This window comes from Natrix helvetica (assembly GCF_964273705.1).
Source record: "Natrix helvetica genome assembly, chromosome: Z".
Classification (NCBI taxonomy): domain Eukaryota; kingdom Metazoa; phylum Chordata; class Lepidosauria; order Squamata; family Natricidae; genus Natrix; species Natrix helvetica.
The window spans coordinates 79572338-79593195 of NC_138554.1; the positions used below are offsets into that span (position 1 = coordinate 79572338).

Below are 20858 nucleotides of genomic sequence, written 5' to 3' on the forward strand. Positions count from 1 at the left end.
TGACTCCTTTGGTCCTCCCATCCCAGCTGTCTTTCATCGTGATGCTGATCGACTAGCGGGACTTTTTGGGGTCCTCAGGGTCACCTCATCTTCTCTGACAGGGTACAGGGAGCAGACCTCTGGTTGGGATGGTGGTGGTTTGACATCTTCCTCCAGCTTTCAGCTTCCCTCTGCTCACTGTTTTGCTTGGAGATGGTTTGTGGTGTCCCCTCGGTAGAGTGAAATTGCTTCTCCAGGGTGACCATTTTGTACAGACGTTGTTTTATGTAAGGATTGCCTCTCCTAGCTTAAGAAAGTAAAGACTCTTGAAACGGAGTATTTCAAAAGGAACCTTTTATTAAGTAGAAGTGAACCCGTTAAGTTCAAAGCAACGTCTGAATCCCCTTAGGCAATGCGAGTAGAATTAAAACAGTAAGGACCTCTCCCATTAGTTAGAATGCAGATTTTAGCCAATACACAAGTGTGAAGATTTTTCCTTTACCAACTGCCCTGAGAATCAAACCAACATACATTCCCATGACTATCTTCCACTAGACATTAAAGTGAACTGTCCCATATGGCCATCATAAACATTCCCCGAAAAGGTGAGGGGATCTCAAAGTGCTTTGGCGCCAGGACACCAGTTATAAAATATCAGTTGTCACAGGCACTGCTAAGAAATCGACTCCAAGCCCCCTCCTCCTCCCAAGTGAATGGCAGTATCACTTTTAGGGATCTGACAGCATCATTCACTGCCTAGAGACCACCATATGAGGATAAATCATGCATTGCAAATATTGCTTGGAGGTGGGACGTACTTCTAAAGTAATCTACAGAATCCCCTACATGGCTTGCCCATGACTATATAGAACAGATAGGGAAGAAGCTAATCAGCAGATTGCAAGAACACAAGCAGTTTTACAAGAAGGCCCGAAATCATTAACTTCACATTATAATGAACAAGGACATACATTCAATTTTGTAGGCACTAAGATTGTTGGCCAACTCAGTGGACGACTCAAATTGCATCCTGCAACATTACCATGGGACATGTATATTTGACTTCATTCTAAAAAGAACTTTGTTTTGAAATTTGAGTTATTAAGAAATAAATAATTGATTTAGCTAGAATCTGCATTAACTTTTATCTGAGTGTGCTAGTTAAGGGTACTTCTGTATGTAGATTACTATTGGGATGATAACTGAGGACTCATAGGATTTGCAGCAAATATTAGATTCTGTGATGAAGTATGAAGCTGAAAATTAATGTATCAACAACTAAAATAGATGTTGTTGACATAAAAAAATAGAGTGAATGTTTGTAACTTATATATAAATGTCAAAAACTAATTTAATCAAATACAATTTATATACAATATTAAATTGTATAATTTGGTATATATATTAAAAGATAGGGAAACTGCTAGATAAGATTTAAAATATACAAATGATGATAGAAGGGTAGTAGCATGTTCTATATGTAATTGAATGCTATATTTTTATTATTTACCCTCCTGTCATTTTCTTAGAACTGTCTATCACAGGGGTGTCAAAACTTACATTGTCAAGGCATTGTCACATGATGGATGTATCATGACTTTTTCCCCTTCACTAAACTGGGCATGGCATGACCAGAGCATGATGCATGTGACCTACAGGCTGCGAGTTTGACAACCCTGATCTATCACATTATGCTCTGAAAAGAAACAAAAATGATTGTGTAGAGATAGGTACTTCAGGCCATTTGGCTATATAAAAGTGAGAATTGATTATGTCAAGAGAAACAAATAAACAGAAAAAAAGGGGAGAGAAAAATGCAGTTGAGGTGAGAAGTTTAAAAAAACCAAGAAATTATATATGGATCTGTTTGGAGTGAGGTTCGTTTGAAGGATACAAAACATGAAAGAAATGTAGATCAGAAAATTTCCTACTTCAGACAAATTTGGTAGTTTCAAAGTTGTATGATAATTCAATTTCAAATAATTATTCTAAGAAATTGAGAAGCAGATTTCATAACCCCCATCCACTCACCCTGGCCCCATCAGTAGTGCTTAGCAAGACTTTGAATTGAGAGGAATTTGATGATTTGACTAATATTTATTTTATTTTATGTCCCTTTTTAAATGCATGTCCTTTTTTTTTACCTCATGCCTTTAATTCCTCAGTTTTTTTCGTTTATTCTGTGCTTTTTTTCTATGATTAAATAAAAGTGCTTACCAAGTAAGAGATTGGAATGATAGATATATGTGTATGCATAATGAACACAATGAATAATGTATTATTTTGGGAGTATCTGTATAAATAATTTTGTTCTTTTAGCTTTGTGTTCCCTTCTTGGTCTTCCTTTTCAAATTTTCATCTAAAGTTTTGTTTAAAATTAAGCCCTTATTTATAATAAACAGCTTTGAAGTAATATATTAATGAATTCTTCAAAATTCCTAATTATTTTGTATACACTATGAATTTGTTTTCTTTTTTTATTTGCTTTCAGGTGGTAGCCATTAATTTTTAGAACTGCCACTTTTTCTGATTTTCACAGTCTCTTTGTGAATTATTGTATAATTATGATTGTGTGTTTATGAATCAGTGACAAAGAGATAAAGACTAGTTTGAGAGACAATGGATTCTATTTAAATACAAACGCAAATAAATTAATTTTATAAATGAGTATTTTATTTTGTTGACAGCTCCTTTTAACAGTAAGCATTAATTAAGTTCTAATATTTTTTCTGATAATATTCTTTTTTGGGAGTATGCCTCTTTAAATGTATTTCTGACTTCAGAATAGTTTTCATTTCAGATAAAGTTGTGGCTTTGTCAATATGTTTGACATACTATGCTATTATTTATTTTGGGGATATATAACTTATTATTGACCTGCTACTGCAAACCATATAAGACAACCATTATAATAATATGAGAAAATTGTATTATATATAGACATACACATTGTATGGATGTACAAAACAATGTCACTTCAGAATAACTAATCTTACAAAGATTGTCCATTTTGGGAAATATAATCATCCACAATGAAAATTGGCTGTTAATATTTTTAATGCAGTCTGACCCACAAATTTTTCTGATGAATAAGAAAATTCAAAAAAGAAGAAACCCAGCCACCAATTCAAGTAGGACTTGATTACATGAAAATTGGAAGATAGCTTTGATTTCTTCAACTGTCAGAATAGTGATTAGTATTTTCTAGAGTTTTGAGGGACAACATTCTATTGAATTCCTTTTTGGGTTCCTGGTCCTGGTTTCTGCCTATAGATTAGAATATCAAAGGGTATTTTAATAGTGGTATTTTTTCTGACCCCCTGAATTTTTGATTTCGACTAAGTATTTGTCAAGCTTTTTAAAAATACAAACCACCTATCAACTTGTTTGCATACAGATACATAAGTAATAATTATTTTCAAGGTATCATTATGCCAATTGTTATAAGGACAAACTATCAACATGTTGTTTCCTATTTGATGATATAATCCTTTCATTCTATTTTCCATAGGGTCCAAGTAGATAAATGATGGGGAATGAATTATTCAGGTTGATATATTATGTGCAATACAGTAATTGATTTTATTATAAATTACTATGTATAGTTGGTTACAAATATACTTTTTCTTGATAAATGTTTCACCTATAATTTACTTGAGTGATTTTCAAACTCAATGGTACTATAGCTCCCTAAAAACTAGACATTTTGAAACCCTACACCCATGGGTTTCATTAATATGTTTGGACAATTCATAAATATACTTCTTTTATAATTTTTTTATTTGTATAATACAGGGATCTTGAAATTTGTGGCACAACAATTTCTGGTTGTAAGTTTATCCAGGCAAAATGGGGGGCAAATCCCAGAATAAGTTTTGACAGTGTTTCCGCTTTTCCTCTATTAATCTGATCAAGTTTAAAACAATTCTTCTCTCCATAAAGTTATTTATTTCCCCCCTTGAGAAGTTTCAACATACACTGAGAATTCTTGGGTTATTTGATATAAAATATACTGATTAGCATTGATAAACTCATGTGATAATGTGTTGCTTGTGAAACGTATGTGGTAAGAAATAAGCAATTTAATCCTTTATTTTTTAGGAAACTTTTTTTTACATGAAATTTTGTAATATATCATTATGCCATATTACATAATATAGTTTTCTAGTACACTGCTTCTGATTTTCATATTTTAAGAAATTATACTTGTTTTTTTCAATTTTCTATGATAAAACAAATAATAATTTAAAAAAAGAAATTATACTTTTTCCATCACATAGGATTACTACCAAAAACCATTCATTAGGAAATAGCTATCTTGGCTTTATGGAAAAAGTGAACTAGATAATGAGATATTTCTGACACAAAAAATGTATAATTCCAATTCAAAACATTTTGATTTTATTTGAAATAATTAAGAAAGGAATATTGCCAAAACTTTATTATGATTCTACAGCCATGGACATAGATGTGAAAGTGAATTATAGATATTCAAATATAGAGCATTATGAATTTGATGAAAGAATTTACATATGTGTGCCCCTAAAGAGAATGTTTTATCAATTAAATCACATTGTACAATTTCTAATATTGCATACAAAAGTATTTTGCATAGAGGAAGTAGAAGTTAATGTATTTCAGTCTAACAAAAATACTGATATGTCTATTGAATGAAGATATAACTTGAAGTGTGCATATATCAATGTAATACTTTTGTTAAATTAAAAGACTTTCTTTTAAGTAAATTGGTGTAGGATTATAACTTTAATTTGTTCTCATCTATTTATAATGTGTTTGATAAAGGCCTACATTTAGAGACTGTATGTAAGATAGTATATTAGGAAAAAGAGGGAAATCAACTATATTAATATTCTAGTTATATGCACATAGATGAAAACTAATATTTTCAACTCAAATATATAGTTGAAAATAATTTAAAACATTTATTTTTTAAAATATTTTTCAGGTTGAAGAGAGGACTGACAAACCATATTCTGATTTATATACAAGGGTGAGTTTTTGAACAGATTGATTTTCAAATCATCAGTACACAGTGATATGCCACTCAAAATATATTTTGGACTATAAGACACCCCCTCCCCAAATGGGTGAAAATGTCTATGCGTCTTCTACAGCCAATATTGCATTAGCTGGGGATTTGGTGTGGCGGCAGTGGCAACAGGCAGCAGTGATCTCCTGCTGAACCTGGCACAGCTGATTGGTGGTATTCTGGGAGGCTGATCCAACTGCCAATCAGCTGTGAAGGCTTCAGCATTCCCCGGGTGAGGCAGCAATGCAGAAGTAGGATTCAGTCAGTTGTTAATGTTGTGTGCAGTTCAGAGAACTGGCTGATCCCAGCACTGGCTGGCCTGGGCACGTTCTACGTCTGCCAGCCCTGCACAAGGTCATCGAGTAGTTTCCCGAGGATGCCCTGCTGCCGCCTGCCACTCTGCTGCAAGTGCGCCCTTCCTGGTCTGCATGGTGGCAAGCCCAGAGACATGGAGAGAGAGAGGTATGAATGGATGACACTTAGCTTCAAGTGCTGGAGAAGGCGAGCAAGGAAAGTGGCCGGGTTGCAGCTGACTTTCATTAGGGTGCGCGTAGAGAGATAGGGCTCTTGTTGCCATCCCTTTTCCCCCCATTGCTGGGCATGGCATGGCTTCTTGCCTTTCACTTAGCCATCAATGAAATTTGGGGGTGGCAGGTGGGGAATGGTGTGGTTATGTGGGGGGTGAAAGGGTACCCAACCCGGCAGGTCTTTCGCTGCCTTTCGGCATTGGCCATCAAAGACAAGGCAATGGAGAAATGGGCAACAAATCAGCCAGCCTGAGGTTAGGAGACTACTTTATCTTTTCCTACTCCTCGTCTTTCCCTTGTGCTGGCCTCTCTATTGCAGCGCAGTGTTCAGGATCCATTAGCCAAGGGCAAGCAGTTGAAGCAAGGCGAGGCAGGGAAACCTTGTGGAAAAACACATGGACCAGGGAGGCGAGTTGGCGATCCCAGCTGCCTGGCTCACAGGAGGCTTGCAGGAACCTTGCTGGATGCTTTTATGGTACCTCCAGCAGCAATGGAAGGCAGAGACACCTGGGGAGGGAGAAAGGCAATCCCAGCTGCCTGGATCATCGGAGCAAATATCCATTTAAGCCAGCATCCATCGGGAAGATCTTATCTGCCCACCTGGCACGGTTAAAATCTGAAATCTGACTACCATTCCAATCGGCCATTCCTTTGTTTTTACTTTCACACACACACAAACCTGTACATGGGAGTGTAAGGGGGCATTACAGAAACAAAATACACTCCTATGAATAGTGTCTAATGTTCTCCTTGATGTTGTCAGCTGTAGTGCTCTCTTAACAATAAAAGACACATTGCTGACAGTTCTTTCTTGCAGAAAAATACTACGGTACCTCCTCACGCTACATACAAAGATGTCAAATCAGAAAAGACTAGCATATAAAATTTCTTTTAAACTGGAAGTAGTAAAATATGCTGAGGAACATGGAAACAGAGCAGCACAGAGACATTTTGGACCATGTCCAACTGAAAAAAGGATAAGAAAGTGGAGGAAACAGGTGGATCAGCTGCAAAAAGTAAAAGATAAAAGTAAGCACAATTTTAATGGGCTTGCTGCAAAGTGGCTACAAAAGGTGGACATGAAAGAATGGATCACACATCACTGGAATAATGGCTTCGCAGTTTCTATAAAAATGGTAATATATGAAGCCAAACGCATTGCTGTAGAGCAGTGCTTCTCAATTATTTTCTGTCATGCTCCCCCTAGGAAGAAGAAAACATTTCGCGCGCCCCCCCTGCGCGACTGTAAATAGTATAATTTGTCTATAAAATTGTTATAAGTACACCTCTGCATAACATAGCACACTGGTCTTTGCTCGTCTCCCACCGTAGTCACATGCTTTCTTTCCTCTTTCCCTCTTACTTGTCTATCCTTCCTTCCACCCTCCCTTCCTCCTTCCCTTCCTTCCTGCCTCCCTTCCAGTTCCCTCCTTCCTCTTTCCCCCTGCCTGCCTGCCTTCTTTCCTCTTTCCCTATCCTCCTATCCTTCCTTTCTCCCTCCCTCCTTCCCTGCCTCCCTTCCAGTTCCATTCTTCCCTCCTTCCTTCTGCCTCCTTCCTGCCTGCTTGCCTTCTTTCCTCTTTCCCTCTTGCTTGTCTATCCTTACTCCCTCCTCCCTTTCTTCCCTCCCTCCCTGCCAGCAGCTCCTCCAGCATCCCAGCTGGAAGCAGCAGCACAACAGTCGCCGTTACCAGGGGCGAAGGGGTGGCGGTGGCAAGATCGGGCGACCGCCGCCCCTTTGTCCCTTCCCCAACAGCGGCTGTTGCGCTTCCGCTTCCAGACAGAATGCTGGCGGTGGAGCTGCTGGCGGGGAGGCGAGCAGGTGCATAAAGACGCCACCAAGGGCATGGCAGAATATATCCCGGCTTGAAGTGGCAGCGCTGGGGACTGCTCAGAGACTCATCAGAGCCGCGGGCTGGAGCTGTGCAAAAAGTCTGCTTGGGCTGGGGGGGGGAAGGGAGGGAAGCCTGGGACAGCCATGCTTCCCTCCCTCCCACCCCCGCCCGAGCAGGCTTCTTGCACAGCTCCAGCCCGCGGCTCCAATGAAAATCCAGTCCGAAGTGCTGCCACTTCCAGGCGGGATATATTATGCCTCACCCACGCCGCCGCCGCCGTTGCACCCAGATGGAAAGGGAGCCTTCGCGCCCCCCTTTATGGAGCCTCGCGCCCCCCTAGGGGGGCGCGCCCCACTATTTGAGAACCGCTGCTGTAGAGAAAGGCATTCAGGATTTTACTGGATCACCATCATGGTGCTACAGATTTATGAGGCAATATGGCCTTGCTATGTGCACCAAAACTAGAATTGTGCAAAAATGCCAAAAGAATTTGAATCTAAGATTCTGTTTTTTTCACACATTTGTAATAGATGCTAGGAATAAAAATAATTTTGAAATTGGCCAGATTGGGAATATGGAAGAAGTCTTGGTAAACTTTGATATGCCATCTAATAAGATGGTTGATGTGAAAGGTGCCAAAAGCATAACCGTGAAAACCTCAGGACATGAGAAAATACATTACACGGTTGTGCTGTCCTGCTGTGCAGATGGCACCAAATTGCCACCGATGTTAATTTTCAAAAGGAAAATCTTTCCAAAATTAGTGATTCCACGATGAGTTGTTGTGCATGTTCATGAGAAAGGATGGATGGACAAAATGGAATGAGAATATGGATTGAAAAAATGTGTCCTGGAGGGCTTCTAAAAAAACCTACTTTATTAGGGCTTGGCCAGTTTAGAGCACATATTAGCAAAACCACTACAAAGAGATTTAAAGAAGTGAAGACTCATCTAGCTGTAATTCCTGGGGGTCTTACAAGCCAGTGGCCAGATATTTCCATCAACAAACCATTTAGAGAAGAGTGGAACAAATGGATGGATGCTGATAATCATGATCTGACCCCTACTGGATGAATGAAGAGGCTCACTATCACTCACATTTGTGAATGGGTTAAAACAACATGGAATTCAGTGAAGGATGAAATCATTGCAACATCATTCAAAAAATGTGGCATTAGCAATGCCTTAGAATCTAAGGCTTAGATCTAAGGCTTAGATGGAACTGAAGATAATATCATATATGAAGATAGCGAAGAAAGTGATAGTAGTGATTGTGAGCATCTGAGCATCCTTAATTCTGCCACTAGCGACGATGAGTTCTTTGGGGTTTCCAGAAAATTAGAAGAGCGAGTCTCTCATTTGTTCATGAAAGTGATGATGGTTCTTAATAACGCTGTTTACTTTATATGGTTGAAATATTATTCTGATATATTTTATTAAATATATTACTACACAATTTGGTTCAGAATATTTTTTTCTTGTTTTCCTCCTTTAAACCTAGTTGCCTCTTATTATCAGGTGGGTCTTATAGTCTGAAAAATACTGGTACTTCAGATCCCCCGCATGCAGAAAGGATGTGTTTTCCTGTGTATCACTGGTTGTCTTCATTATTTCTTCACATCTTTACAAGTAGAGTAATTTGGGTTATGATTTATGCAATTAAACCTGTGCAAAATATTTGGAAAGTTAATTAGCATAAATTAAACATCTGCTTTGAAAGCACTAAAGTGGCTTCAAACTTTGCAAAATTTGTGCAGCTGTTTCAAAAGCTGTTCGCAATTGTGCAATTTATATGCAAATGCACAAATAGCATTTCTACTTAGAGGACTGATGGACCAGAGAAAGTTTTCAAAATAAACCAGATACTTTACATAGTAAATTATGGAATGAAATCTGAAAAAATAATAAACCATTAGGTCAGATTGAATGGAAAAGATATATGTTTAACATTTCCTGATGCGATTCATTAAATTCATTTAATGTTACAATGGTCTACATATGAAAATATTTTTTTTCAAAATTATAATATTTTTCTTGGATTGATATATTATTTACATATTTAGCTAAGAAAACTCTTAAAATGTAAAGGAAATTTTAAAACAATTGTCTTCTTTAGCCAGCATCTCGCAATTCAGCAACCCCTTTGAGTGGAAATTCTTCCAGACGAGGAAGCGGAGATACAAGCAGCCAAGTTGATCCTGATACCTCATTAAGTGAATTGCGGGTGAGAAATTTTTATTGGTTAACAATTAAAGAAAACTCTTATATATTTGTATCAATCAAATCAGAGACTAGCTTAAGAAGCATAATTGTATTTTTGCAATATGGAAGGAAGGAGAGAGAAAGAAGATAGGAAAGGAGAGGGAGGGAGGGAAGGAAGGAAGGAAGGAAGGAAGGAAGGAAGGAAGGAAGGAAGGAAGGAAGGAAGGAAGGAAAAGAATGTAGTTGAATGTAATGTAGCTACATTTATCTATCATAAACTTAAATGAGAGAATACGGTACATTATCAATTTTTTTAAAAATGATTTATTTATGTTTATCTAGGTGTAATTTACCAATGGAATTCTAAGTGGCTACACATATTAAAATAACAATAATATAACACCTTGCACTGAACAATGAAATCTATATAACAGATAGACTTCCTATCTAGTTACACTTGTGACTATATAAATGTATTTACTTTTTCAAAATTTTAAAATCGGTTGAGTGTATTTTGTAAATAATCATTTCTTAATAAGATAGATTCTCTCTTATAGTTCTTATCTTACTATAAGAAGGAAGCAGAACTTTACTAAAAGGATAATATAATTTAGCATAGTTCTAAAATTCTATAGTTCTTGATGCCATATGTTGCAATGATTTTAAAACAGGTTGGCTATGTGACCAACCTGATTTTATAAACTTTTTTTTTTGCAAACATTAAGTGAATGCCATGTTTGTTAAGTGAAGCAGTAATTCCTGATGGGCTCAGTTGTATCAAAAACTAGAAATAAATGCAGGTTTTGGAAAAACTGAGGAAAAAATGAGGTGATATGACTATGGGATGCTTTAAATGCCCATAAAAGTGGCTGTGTTGCTGAATAATTGAAATTCAGTTATGTCACTGCAGGGGGGGCTCACGCATCGGAACTTTGAATCTGATTTGTAGTGCCCTGCTTTAAGTTAGGGGCAACTTTGAACGGTTTTTAACCGACCAATCATAAGTTGAGGATTACCAGTATATAGAACTCTGCTGTTATAATGTTTTAGTTTGCAAATGTCATTATGCACCTTTTCAGATTTGTATTCAAAATAAGATTGTGAACAGTTTATATCTGAAATTGGTGTTCTCAGAGATTTTGTATTTTAAATGTACATTGGCCTGTATAAGAAATACTGACTTAAATTTTATTAGTAAAGTATTTTCAAGTATCGGATATATCATTAATTTAATTTAATCGGTAATTTGATAGTAAAACTTACACCAAATCACCTGATTTTTAAATCATACAATTATATAATCAATTTTTATGATGTTCTTATGCAATGGTTCATTCCTATGTCCTGCAGGATATCTATGATCTTAAGGACCAGATACAAGATGTAGAGGGAAGATACATGCAGGGACTTAAAGAACTAAAGGTATTAGGTTTCTCCCAAGCATGTACTCACTATGGTAATACTGTGGTAATGACATTTTTGCAAATTTCATTAAGAGTTTACTAACATACTAATTACACCTTTTATTAAGAATGTGTCTAACGAGTAAATTGGAAAGTGGGTTTTGTACATAGTTATTAGTGTATATTACCTTTTACTTCAATAGCATCAAATGTGAAAGGCAGTTTGCTGAATTATGTTATTTAGCAAATGTTGTATTAATAGTAGTAGTAATAGATTGTGCTATCAAGTACTATCAAATGTTGGTGTCAATTCTTAGTGACAACATAATTAGATTTTCTTAGTAACATTCTGTTTCTAAACTCATGTCTTCCAATGGTGCATCTATTGCCACTGTAACTGTCCATTCACATTGCTCCTGTATGTCCTTCTCTTTCTTTCCACCTTTCTCAGCATTAGAGCCTTCTCCAGAGAATTAAGTCATCACATAGTATTTCTGAAGTAGGATAATTGAAGTACTTAATATTATATAATGTAATTTTCTTTCAATAATTTGAATTGCCAAGTAAAAATTTTATAAGACTAACAATTAGAAACCACTCTGTTAGAAATTGATAGTGAAATTAAAATTCTGTTCGGAAGTGAAGTAATAAACCACTACATAATTTTTAGTAATGCTTTAAGTCACATGGGGAGTGCATAAGGAAAAAATAAATGAAGTACAGACCAAATACATCATTTAGAAAGAAAATGTAAAATAACTCTTATATTTGTGTATTTGATTTCAAGGCCAAATGCCAATCTTTGTTTATAGAATTATTGGTTATAGATATGAGCACATTATATTAAAAATTATCTGAATGTTGTACATTTAATATTCAGGACACTTCCTAAACATTAGAATCTAAAGAATGTTGTACATAAACTGTGACTTGAAAGCTAAGGCTCACAATGAAGAAAGGCTTGCCACAAAAGTAAAAAAAATAACAAAAAAAGCTTCTTCCAACATGTTAAAAACAAGAAAAAAAGTTAAGGAAACAATTGGTCCATTTGGTCCAACAAGTGGCAAGAAGGTGACAAGCAACAGGGAGAAAGGAGAACTATTTAACTCATGTTTTGCCTCTGTCTTTACACAAAGGGATAAAACAGTCCAACCTATCAAAAACAGAACCACAAAAATCAGATTAGGAACACAAGTTGAAATAGGGAAGAAAGTGGTAAGTGAGCACCTGTCTACCCTAGACGAGTTCATATCACCAGAATGGGATGGATTATACCCCAGGGTTCTGAAGGAGCTGGCAGACGAGATCTCAGAACCACTGAACTATATCTTTCAGAGATCCTGGAGCACCGGGGAACTACCAGAGGACTGGAAAAGAGCTGATATGGTTCCCATCTTCAAAAAAGAAAAAAAATAGATCCAGGAAACTGTAGACCTATCAGCCTGACCTCAATATCAGGAAAGATTCTGGAAAGGATAATCAATCAATGAATTAGCGAACACCTAGAAGTAAACAAAGTAATAGCCAAAAGCCAACATGGGTTTGTCAAAAACAGATCATGACAGACTAATCTTATTGCATTCTTTGACAAAGTGACAAAATTAGTGGACCACTTAACTTAACTTAACTTTATTCAATTTCTAGACCGCCCCTCTCTCAGAAGAGACTCAGGGTGGTGTACAGTCATATTAAAACAATAGAACAATAAATATACATAGTATAAATATAGAATAAATATAGGGCTGGAGGAGGTAATAATAGTTCACTGTACAAATTTAGTTTAAATTAGATTAAAATTTTAAAAATTTAAAATACATTAACCCTTAAAAACTATCCCAGATAAAATATCCGCCAGGAGGTAAAATGGAGCTATAGATGGGCCAGGCCGGCTAATTGGAACAGGTGAGTCTTAAGTTTTTGTCGGAAGGAGTGGAAGTCAGTAGTAGTTCTAATATCGGGGGGTGGGGGGGAGGTCATTCCAGAGGGTTGGGCCCATCACAGAGAAGGCTCTACTCCTAGGCGCCGCCCATTGGCATTGCTTGGTGGATGGCACCCGGAGGAGTCCCTCCCTGTGAGAGCGAATTGGTTGCAGGGATGTATGCGGTAGGATGTGATCCCGCAGGTAACTAGGTCCTGTGCCATGGAGCGCTTTGAAGATGGTAATAAGCACCTTGAAACGCACCCGAAAAACCACAGGCAGCCAGTGCAGCTCGCGCAGGAGAGGTGTTATGTGGGAGTACCTAGTACTCCCAATGATAGCCTGCGCGGCCGCATTCTGAACCAGCTGTAGTCTCCGGGTGCATCTCAAGGGGAGCCCCATGTAGAGAGCATTGCAGTAGTCCAGACGAGACGTCACCAGCGCATGAGTGACTGTGCGTAAGGCTTCCCGGTCCAATAGGGGGCGCAATTGGCGCACCAGGCGAACCTTGTGGAACGCCCCCCTTGCCACGGCTGCCACATGGTCATCCATCGAGAGCCGGGCATCTAGGAGGATGCCCAAATTGCGCGCCCGTTCCACAGGGGGCAGTTGCCTGCCCCCTATGGCCAGTGATGGAATCAACTGGTTGAACCGAGGTGCCGGTAACCACAGCCACTCTGTCTTGGAGGGGTTAAGCTTGAGTCTGTTGTCCCCCATCCAGACCCGGACGGCTTCCAAACACCGGGACATCATTTCGACGGCCTCGTTGGGGTGGTTTGGGGTGGAAATGTACAGCTGAGTGTCATCAGCGTACAGATGGTACCCAACCCCAAAACCACGGATGATCTCACCCAGTGGCTTCACATATGTGTTGAACAGAAGGGGCGAGAGGACCGACCCCTGCAGCACCCCACAAGTGAGCGACCTCAGGGTCAACCTCTGCTCCCCTGCCAACACACATTGCGTCCGGTCGGAGAGGTAGGAGCCGAACCACCGCAAAACGGTGCCCCTAACTCCCATCCCCTCCAGCCGGCGCAATAGGATACCATGGTCGTTATCAAAAGCCGCTGATAGATCTAATAGGACCAGGATAGAGGAACAACCCCTATCTCTGGCCCTCCAGAGATCATCAACCAACGCGACCAAGGCCGTCTCCGTGCTGTGACCGGGTCGGAAACCGGACTGGCGCGGGTCTAGATAGTCGGTTTCTTCCAGGTGTCATGGGAACTGCTGAGCCACCACATTCTCTACAACCTTCGCTAGAAAGGGAAGGTTGGAGACAGGACGATAATTAGCTAGTTCCGTCAGGTCCAGGGAAGGCCTCTTGAGTAAGGGCCTCACCACCGCCTCTTTCAAGGCGGCCGGTAAGGACCCCTCACCCAATGAAGCGTTCACTAGGCCCAGGAGCCAGCCTCGTGTCACTTCCCAGGATGCCAGTACCAGCCAGGAGGGACACGGGTCCAATAAACATGTAGTGGCTCGCAGCTGCCCATGTAACCTGTCCAAATCCTCGGGGGCAACAGAATCAAACTCCTCCCAGAATGGTCTCTCAAGACTCACTGTTGACGACTCCTCCGGTCCACTGAAGGGGGCCCATCCACTCCGGATCTGAGCGATTTTGTCCTGCAGATATTCCCCAAACTCCTCTGCTCTGCCCTGTAAAGGGGCTTCCCGCGGCCCCTGTGATAAGAGGGAGCGGGTCACCCGAAACAGGGCAGCAGGGCAGTTATCGGCGGACGCAATAAGAGCGGCACAATGTCTACGTTTGGCCGCTCTTAATGCCACAAGGTAGGTCCGTGAATAGGCTCTTACCTGTGTTCGATCAGATTCGGAGCGCGAGGACCTCCACCTGTTCTCTAGGTGTCTCCTATGGCGCTTCATCACCCTTAGGTCATCGGTAAACCAAGGAGCCAGGGTGGTTCGCTGCCGTAGGAGAGGGCGCAAAGGCGCAACCCGGTCCAAGGCCCCAGCAGCTGCCCTATTCCAGGCGGCCACTAGGTCCCCTGACCGAGAGCGGGTCAGGGCTACAGGAAGTGGCCCAAGCTCCATCTGGAATCTATCCGGTTCCATCAGGCGCCTGGGGCGGTACCAACTTGGATGGTCTGGTTCCGCCTCCCCGCGGTGGGGGGTAGCGCCAGGGAAGTTGAGCCGGAGAGATGAGTGATCTGACCATGACAGGGGGGTAACAACCAAATCCCCTATTCCCAGATCACTCGTCCACTGCCCAGATACAAAAACAAGGTCCAGCGTGTGACCGCCCTCGTGTGTGGGGCCCTGAATTAATTGGGTCAGGTCCATGGCTGTCATGGAAGCCATGAACTCCCGAGCCACCTCGGACGCTTCCCCCGTCGACGGCAGGTTGAAATCCCCCATAACCATAAGTTTGGGGGTCTCAACTGCCGTTTCTGTGATCAGCTCGAGGAGCTCGGGCAGGGCTGCTGATGCATAGCGAGGAGCCAAGTATACAATCAGCAAGCCCCACTGCCTCCCTGGGCCCCATTTCACACCAAGGGACTCACACCCAGATATCTGAGGCACAGTGAACTCTCTTGGCTCCAGACCCTCCCGTATAACCACCGCCACCCCACCACCCTTACCCAGGGCCTGGGGCTGATGGAATGCACGGAAACCCGGTGGGCACATTTCCACGAGGGGTAAACCACCCTCGTGGCCCAACCAGGTCTCCGTTATCCCTGCAAGGTCCAGCTCCCCCTCTGAGATCAACTCATTAATGAGGGGGGCCTTGTTGATAACGGACCTTGCATTGCAAAGCATTAGCCTCAGGTCCTGGCTCTGTAGTTCCTGGCCACCTAGGCTGCGGGGGTTGGTACAAGCGACCGGGCGTGTCCAACAGCCACGGTCTCCCAACCGACTACGAGATCTTCTTCTCTCCTCGCACCCACCCCACCCTACGACCGTTGTAATAGGGCAACCCTCTATTGGAGTGTCATTCTCCCTCCCCCCCTACTCCGCTCACTTCCCTCCTGATCTCACCTGTTCGCCTGGCACTGGTCCCCCTCCTGGCCTGATTAACCCACCCACCCACCCTGGAACCCCCTAAAAAGGATAAAAAGCATTTCATTAAAAAGCCCCTAAGTTTACGCTTCCTCCACCTCTCTGGGTTCATAAACCCGTCATCAAGGTGGGCCCCGAGAGGGCAAAGGGCCATGCCTGCGAGAGGGGGGACTCCCGCAGTAGGAGCAAGTCCAACCTCGAGTACATAATGTTAAATGCTGTGACAAGGTCAGGGTGCTGTTGATGTTAGAGTTAGACCAGAGGAATGCTGTCGATATAATTTACTTGGACTTCAGCAAGGCATTTGATAAGACCATAACCTACTACTAGATAAAGTGGGTTAGACAGCATCACCACCGTAACTGGCTGACCAACCACACTCTAAGTGTAGTCCTCAATGGAACTGCATTTACATGGAGGGAAGTATGTAGTGGAATACCCCAAGGTTCTGTTTTGGGCCCAGTACTCGTCAACATCTTCTTCAATGATTTGGATGAGCGAATAAATGGGGAACTCATCAAATTTGCAGATGACACCACGCTGGCAGGAATAGCCAACACTCAATACACAATATAATCTCCAGAAGATAGGCTAAAGATACAGAAGGATCTTGACAAACGTGAACATTGGGCACTATCTAATAAAATGAAATTCAATAGTGAAAAGAGTAAGGTTCTACATTTAGGCAACAAAAACGAAATGCACAGGTACAGTATAGGTGGTACCTTGCTCAACAGTAGTAACTGTGAAAAGGATCTTGGAGTCCTAGTGGACAACCATTTAAATATGAGCCAGCAGTGTACAGCAGCTGCCAAAAAAGCCAACAGAGTTCTAGGCGGCATAAACAGAGGGATAGAATCAAGCTCACATGAAGTGTTAATACCACTTTATAATGCCTTGGTAAGGTCACACTTGGAATACTTCATTCAGTTTTGGTCACCACGATGTAGAAAAGATGTGGAGACTCTAGAAAGAGTGCATAGAAGAGCAACAAAGATGATTAGGGGACTGGAGACTAAACATATGAAGAATGGTTGCAGGAACCATTCGTCTAGTTTAATAGAAAGAAGGACTAGGGGAGACATGACAGCAGTGTTCCAATATCTCAGGGGTTGCCACAAAGAAGAGGGAGTCAAACTATTCTCCAAGGCACTGAGGATAGAACAAGAAGCAATGGGTAGAAACTAATCAAGGAGAGAAGCAACTTAGAACTGAGGAGAAATTTCTTGACAGCTAGAACAATTAATCAGTGGAACAACTTGTCTCCAGAAGTTGTGAATGCCCCAACACTGGAAGTCTTTAAGAAGATGTTGGATAGCCATTTGTCTGAAATGGTATAGGGTTTCCTGCCTAGGCAGAGGGTTGGACTAGAAGACCTCCAAGGTCCCTTCCAACTCTGCTAGTGTATTGTATTGTATTGTATTGATTTTTCAACAATTTTGTCTTTTTATTGATCCTTCTTCAATGAGAGGGGAGTAAACTCTTTTCACTTGTGCTTAAAACTCTTTGATTCAAATTACAACTCATAAGAACAGCTCTGCTGGTTTTAACCAAGAACCATCTCATGCTACTATTTTGTTGGAGATATCTTACTATTAGTGTTGTCCTGAAACTGGTATTTGAAAGTATATCATCCCTAGACTGAAGCTGATATTAAATCTTCAGGATAAATAGTCATTGAAGTCCTGTGTTTTTCATGAATTTTTCATCTTCCCTGATAAAACTCTTTTCAAAGTCTGTCTGACTTATTCTCACTGTGTATGAAAGTTGTTCAATGTAAGAAATTTTATTAGATATTTAAACATTTTCAAAAAAAATTGCACTATGCAAAAGACAATATTTTTTGGGGGAGGGGCATGATTAATTTTTAAACTAATACTCTCTAACCATTCAGGTATAGATTTAATCACCAAGGGGTACCATTTATTTTGTGTGTGTGTGTGTTTGTGTGTATCTGCAAATTTATATATAACTTTGCTTCCTAATTGTAAAGTTATATTACTGTTCAAAAAATCCTCCAGTTGAATTTGATAGGACTAAAATCATTTCTTATTGGACTAAAGTCATTTCTTAGCCATAATATTAGTGATGATATAATATTAGTGATAACTTGAAAGAAGTTAAAGACAGAAATATGCGTTTCTTAGACTTCAGTTTATGAAAAAAATATGCTGTAATTAATGATTATACATAAATATAAAAATTACTTGCTAATTCTTTTTGGTAGATCAAACTAACATAATTGTATTCTAGAACTATTATAAATAACTTGCTTAAATTGCTGGCATTGGCAAAGAAAATAATAAAATCAATTCCTTAAATGTCCAGGTGCATGTTAAAATTTCATTGACTTGCACATTTAAACATACTTAACTTAGAAAGATAATATGATTAAGTATGGAAAATTTTGTGTGCTTCTATTTAAATAATGCTTAATAAATAAAGGAATAAAATGTTTCTAGGAGTCACTTGCTGAAGTTGAAGAGAAATACAAAAAGGCCATGGTTTCTAATGCCCAGCTTGATAATGAAAAAAACAATTTAATCTATCAAGTGGATACTCTAAAAGATGTCGTTGAGGAAAGAGAAGAGCAATTAGCAGAATACTATAGGGAAAATGAAGAAAAGACTAAGGTACAATTTCTAATTTATTATATGCAGAATGTAGATTTACATAGCAGAATATTAAACAATATGTTTGTACTTAGGCATATTAGTACTTGAAAATAACATTGTATACTTTTAATGAAGACAAAAACCTTACTAAGATCTATGAGGGCTCAGACATGGAAAAATTAATTTGTTTTAGCAGCAATTTGCCCTCTTTTTCTTTCTTTTGATTCTGCTACTCTTATTCTTAAATACTGAACAGCCATTTGTCTGAAATGGTATAGAGCATGGGTGCCAAGGTAAATGTAATTGCGGGCCGGATCAGCATTATGATTCCCCCCAAAGGGCCAGTTAGGTGTGGCTGGGTAGATGTATCTGGGTGGTCATATGACCAGGTAGGCGTGGCCAACTCAACCTGGCTGGCTTGACGTTGCTTACATCAAGAGACCAGACAAGGCTGGGAGAAGGGATCCAGAGGTCTCCAGTAGAGAGGAAGGAGAGGCCAGGGCTAGCACCAAAGCCTCATCCATCGGAGGAACCTTGATGTCTGGGAGGGATCACGCAAGTGAGTGGCAAGGCTGGAACATCTGGCATTGCAGGCTGGGTGCCTGGTGGGGCTACGCGGACAGGAGAAAGGTAGTGTGTGGCTTGGGGGAGCCCCATTACCACTCTGGTGTGACATCTAACAGGCAGTTCAGCTGCCCCCAAGAATGTGCCACCTCATCTGATGAATGAGGCTTTGATGATCACACTAGTCTCTCCTTTCTCTGTTGGAAACCTCCAAATACTCCCCCCTCTATCCCCCTGCATTTGCAAAGCTGTGCTGGCCCCCTGAAGCAGCCGAATGGTAGTGATGCATGGCAGGCCAACTGCCTGATCCTGTCTGCCTGACACCGAATGGGCAGTTGGCCTGCCACAGCACGCCACCCTCACCTAATCCTGCCTGCCTGACAATAGGAACTTCAGGGTCTCCACAGGGCACAGATGCCTTTGATCATGGGTGTATCATGCCACCCAATGCTCCTATCCTGCTCCATGCTGTTTCTGATGCGGGGGGGGGGGCATCAGTGCTTGTGTGAGGCTGGGGGTCTAAAGGTGCTGGGGTGGAGGGGGACAGGCCATTTGGTTTTAGACTGGAGTCCAGGCTGAAAGTCCAAAATGGGAAGCCCTAGCCCACAGCTGCCTGGCCCATTGCCCGTGACAGCTTCCTATTTTTCACCACCCTCCCCATTGCAGTTCGTCTGCTCTTCCCACCACATCCCAGCATTGACCTCCCTGGGCACCCTTTCCAGCTGTACACAAGCACGGATGCCCTGCCAGCTTCTCCCCAGACATCAGAAACAGACATGCGCAAGCAGCCTTTGCCTGCCACATCCCCAGACATCCTTCCCAGCCCTGCTTCTCTAAGAGGGCACCCAGTAGTGCTTACTTTCTCAAAGCTGCTGCCAGTGCCACCACGGGGTGAGGCAAGGCCAAAAGCCTGGCAAAGAATCCGGCCGCAGAGGCGAGAGGCCAGGCCAGGTGCAGAGGCAAAAGGACAGGTGGGGTGAGGCCACTGAGCACAGCCAGTCTCCACATGTTTGCTGCCTCCTGTGTGCGCACCCAACAGGATGAGGTGGGCCTGGCCGACGCAATGCAGGCCGGCCCCTTGCAATTTCCACGATGACCTTGCGGCCAAATCTGACTATATCACGGGCCAGATTTGCCCACGGGTCTTGAGTTTGACACCCCTGGTATAGGGTCTCTTGCCTGAGCAAGGAGTTGGACATGAAGACCAAGGTCCTTTGCAACTCTGTTATTCTGTTATTCCTTGCCCATGATGATTACAGTTTACTAAACAGTTTTGAAAAATGCTGTCAGATATAGTGGTAAATTGACAATATTGGCCTAATGTCAAGCATTGGAGACAAAGAGGGAGTCTATTCAAAATTGGGTCTTGATTACAATATTGGAGTTTAGGGGGTTAGGATGAGGATGAGGGTCTACTACTCAGATATTGTGAAAAAGCCAAGTTTCATAATTTGGTTCCTTTAACCGTGAGTAGTTACTATTCTTGTCTACCTAATAAATGAGGGACGCTGTGGATCAGTGGCTAAGACACTAAGGTTGTTGATCAGAAAGGTCGACAGTTCAGCGGTTTGAATCCCTTGCGCTGCGTAAGCTTGTCTCAGCTTCTGCCAACCTAGCAGTTCAAAAGCATGTAAAAATACAAGTAGAAAAATAGAAACCACCTTTGGTGGGAAGGTAACAGCTTTCTGTGTGCCTTCGGCATTTAGTCATGCTGGCCACATGACCACGGAAATGTCTTTGAACAGTGCTG

General features: G+C 41.1%; 1 protein-coding gene across 1 annotated transcript in view; it reads left to right on the plus strand.

Annotated features, from left to right (window-relative positions):
- LRRFIP2 (LRR binding FLII interacting protein 2) overlaps positions 1-20858 on the plus strand; it is a 196214-nt gene that overhangs the window by 128446 nt on the left and 46910 nt on the right. The window contains exons 16-19 of the mRNA XM_081932888.1: positions 4946-4990; positions 9508-9615; positions 10944-11015; positions 18392-18562. Of these exons, the coding sequence (XP_081789014.1) occupies positions 4946-4990; positions 9508-9615; positions 10944-11015; positions 18392-18562 (396 nt within the window). The remainder of the gene's footprint in view (positions 1-4945; positions 4991-9507; positions 9616-10943; positions 11016-18391; positions 18563-20858) is intronic.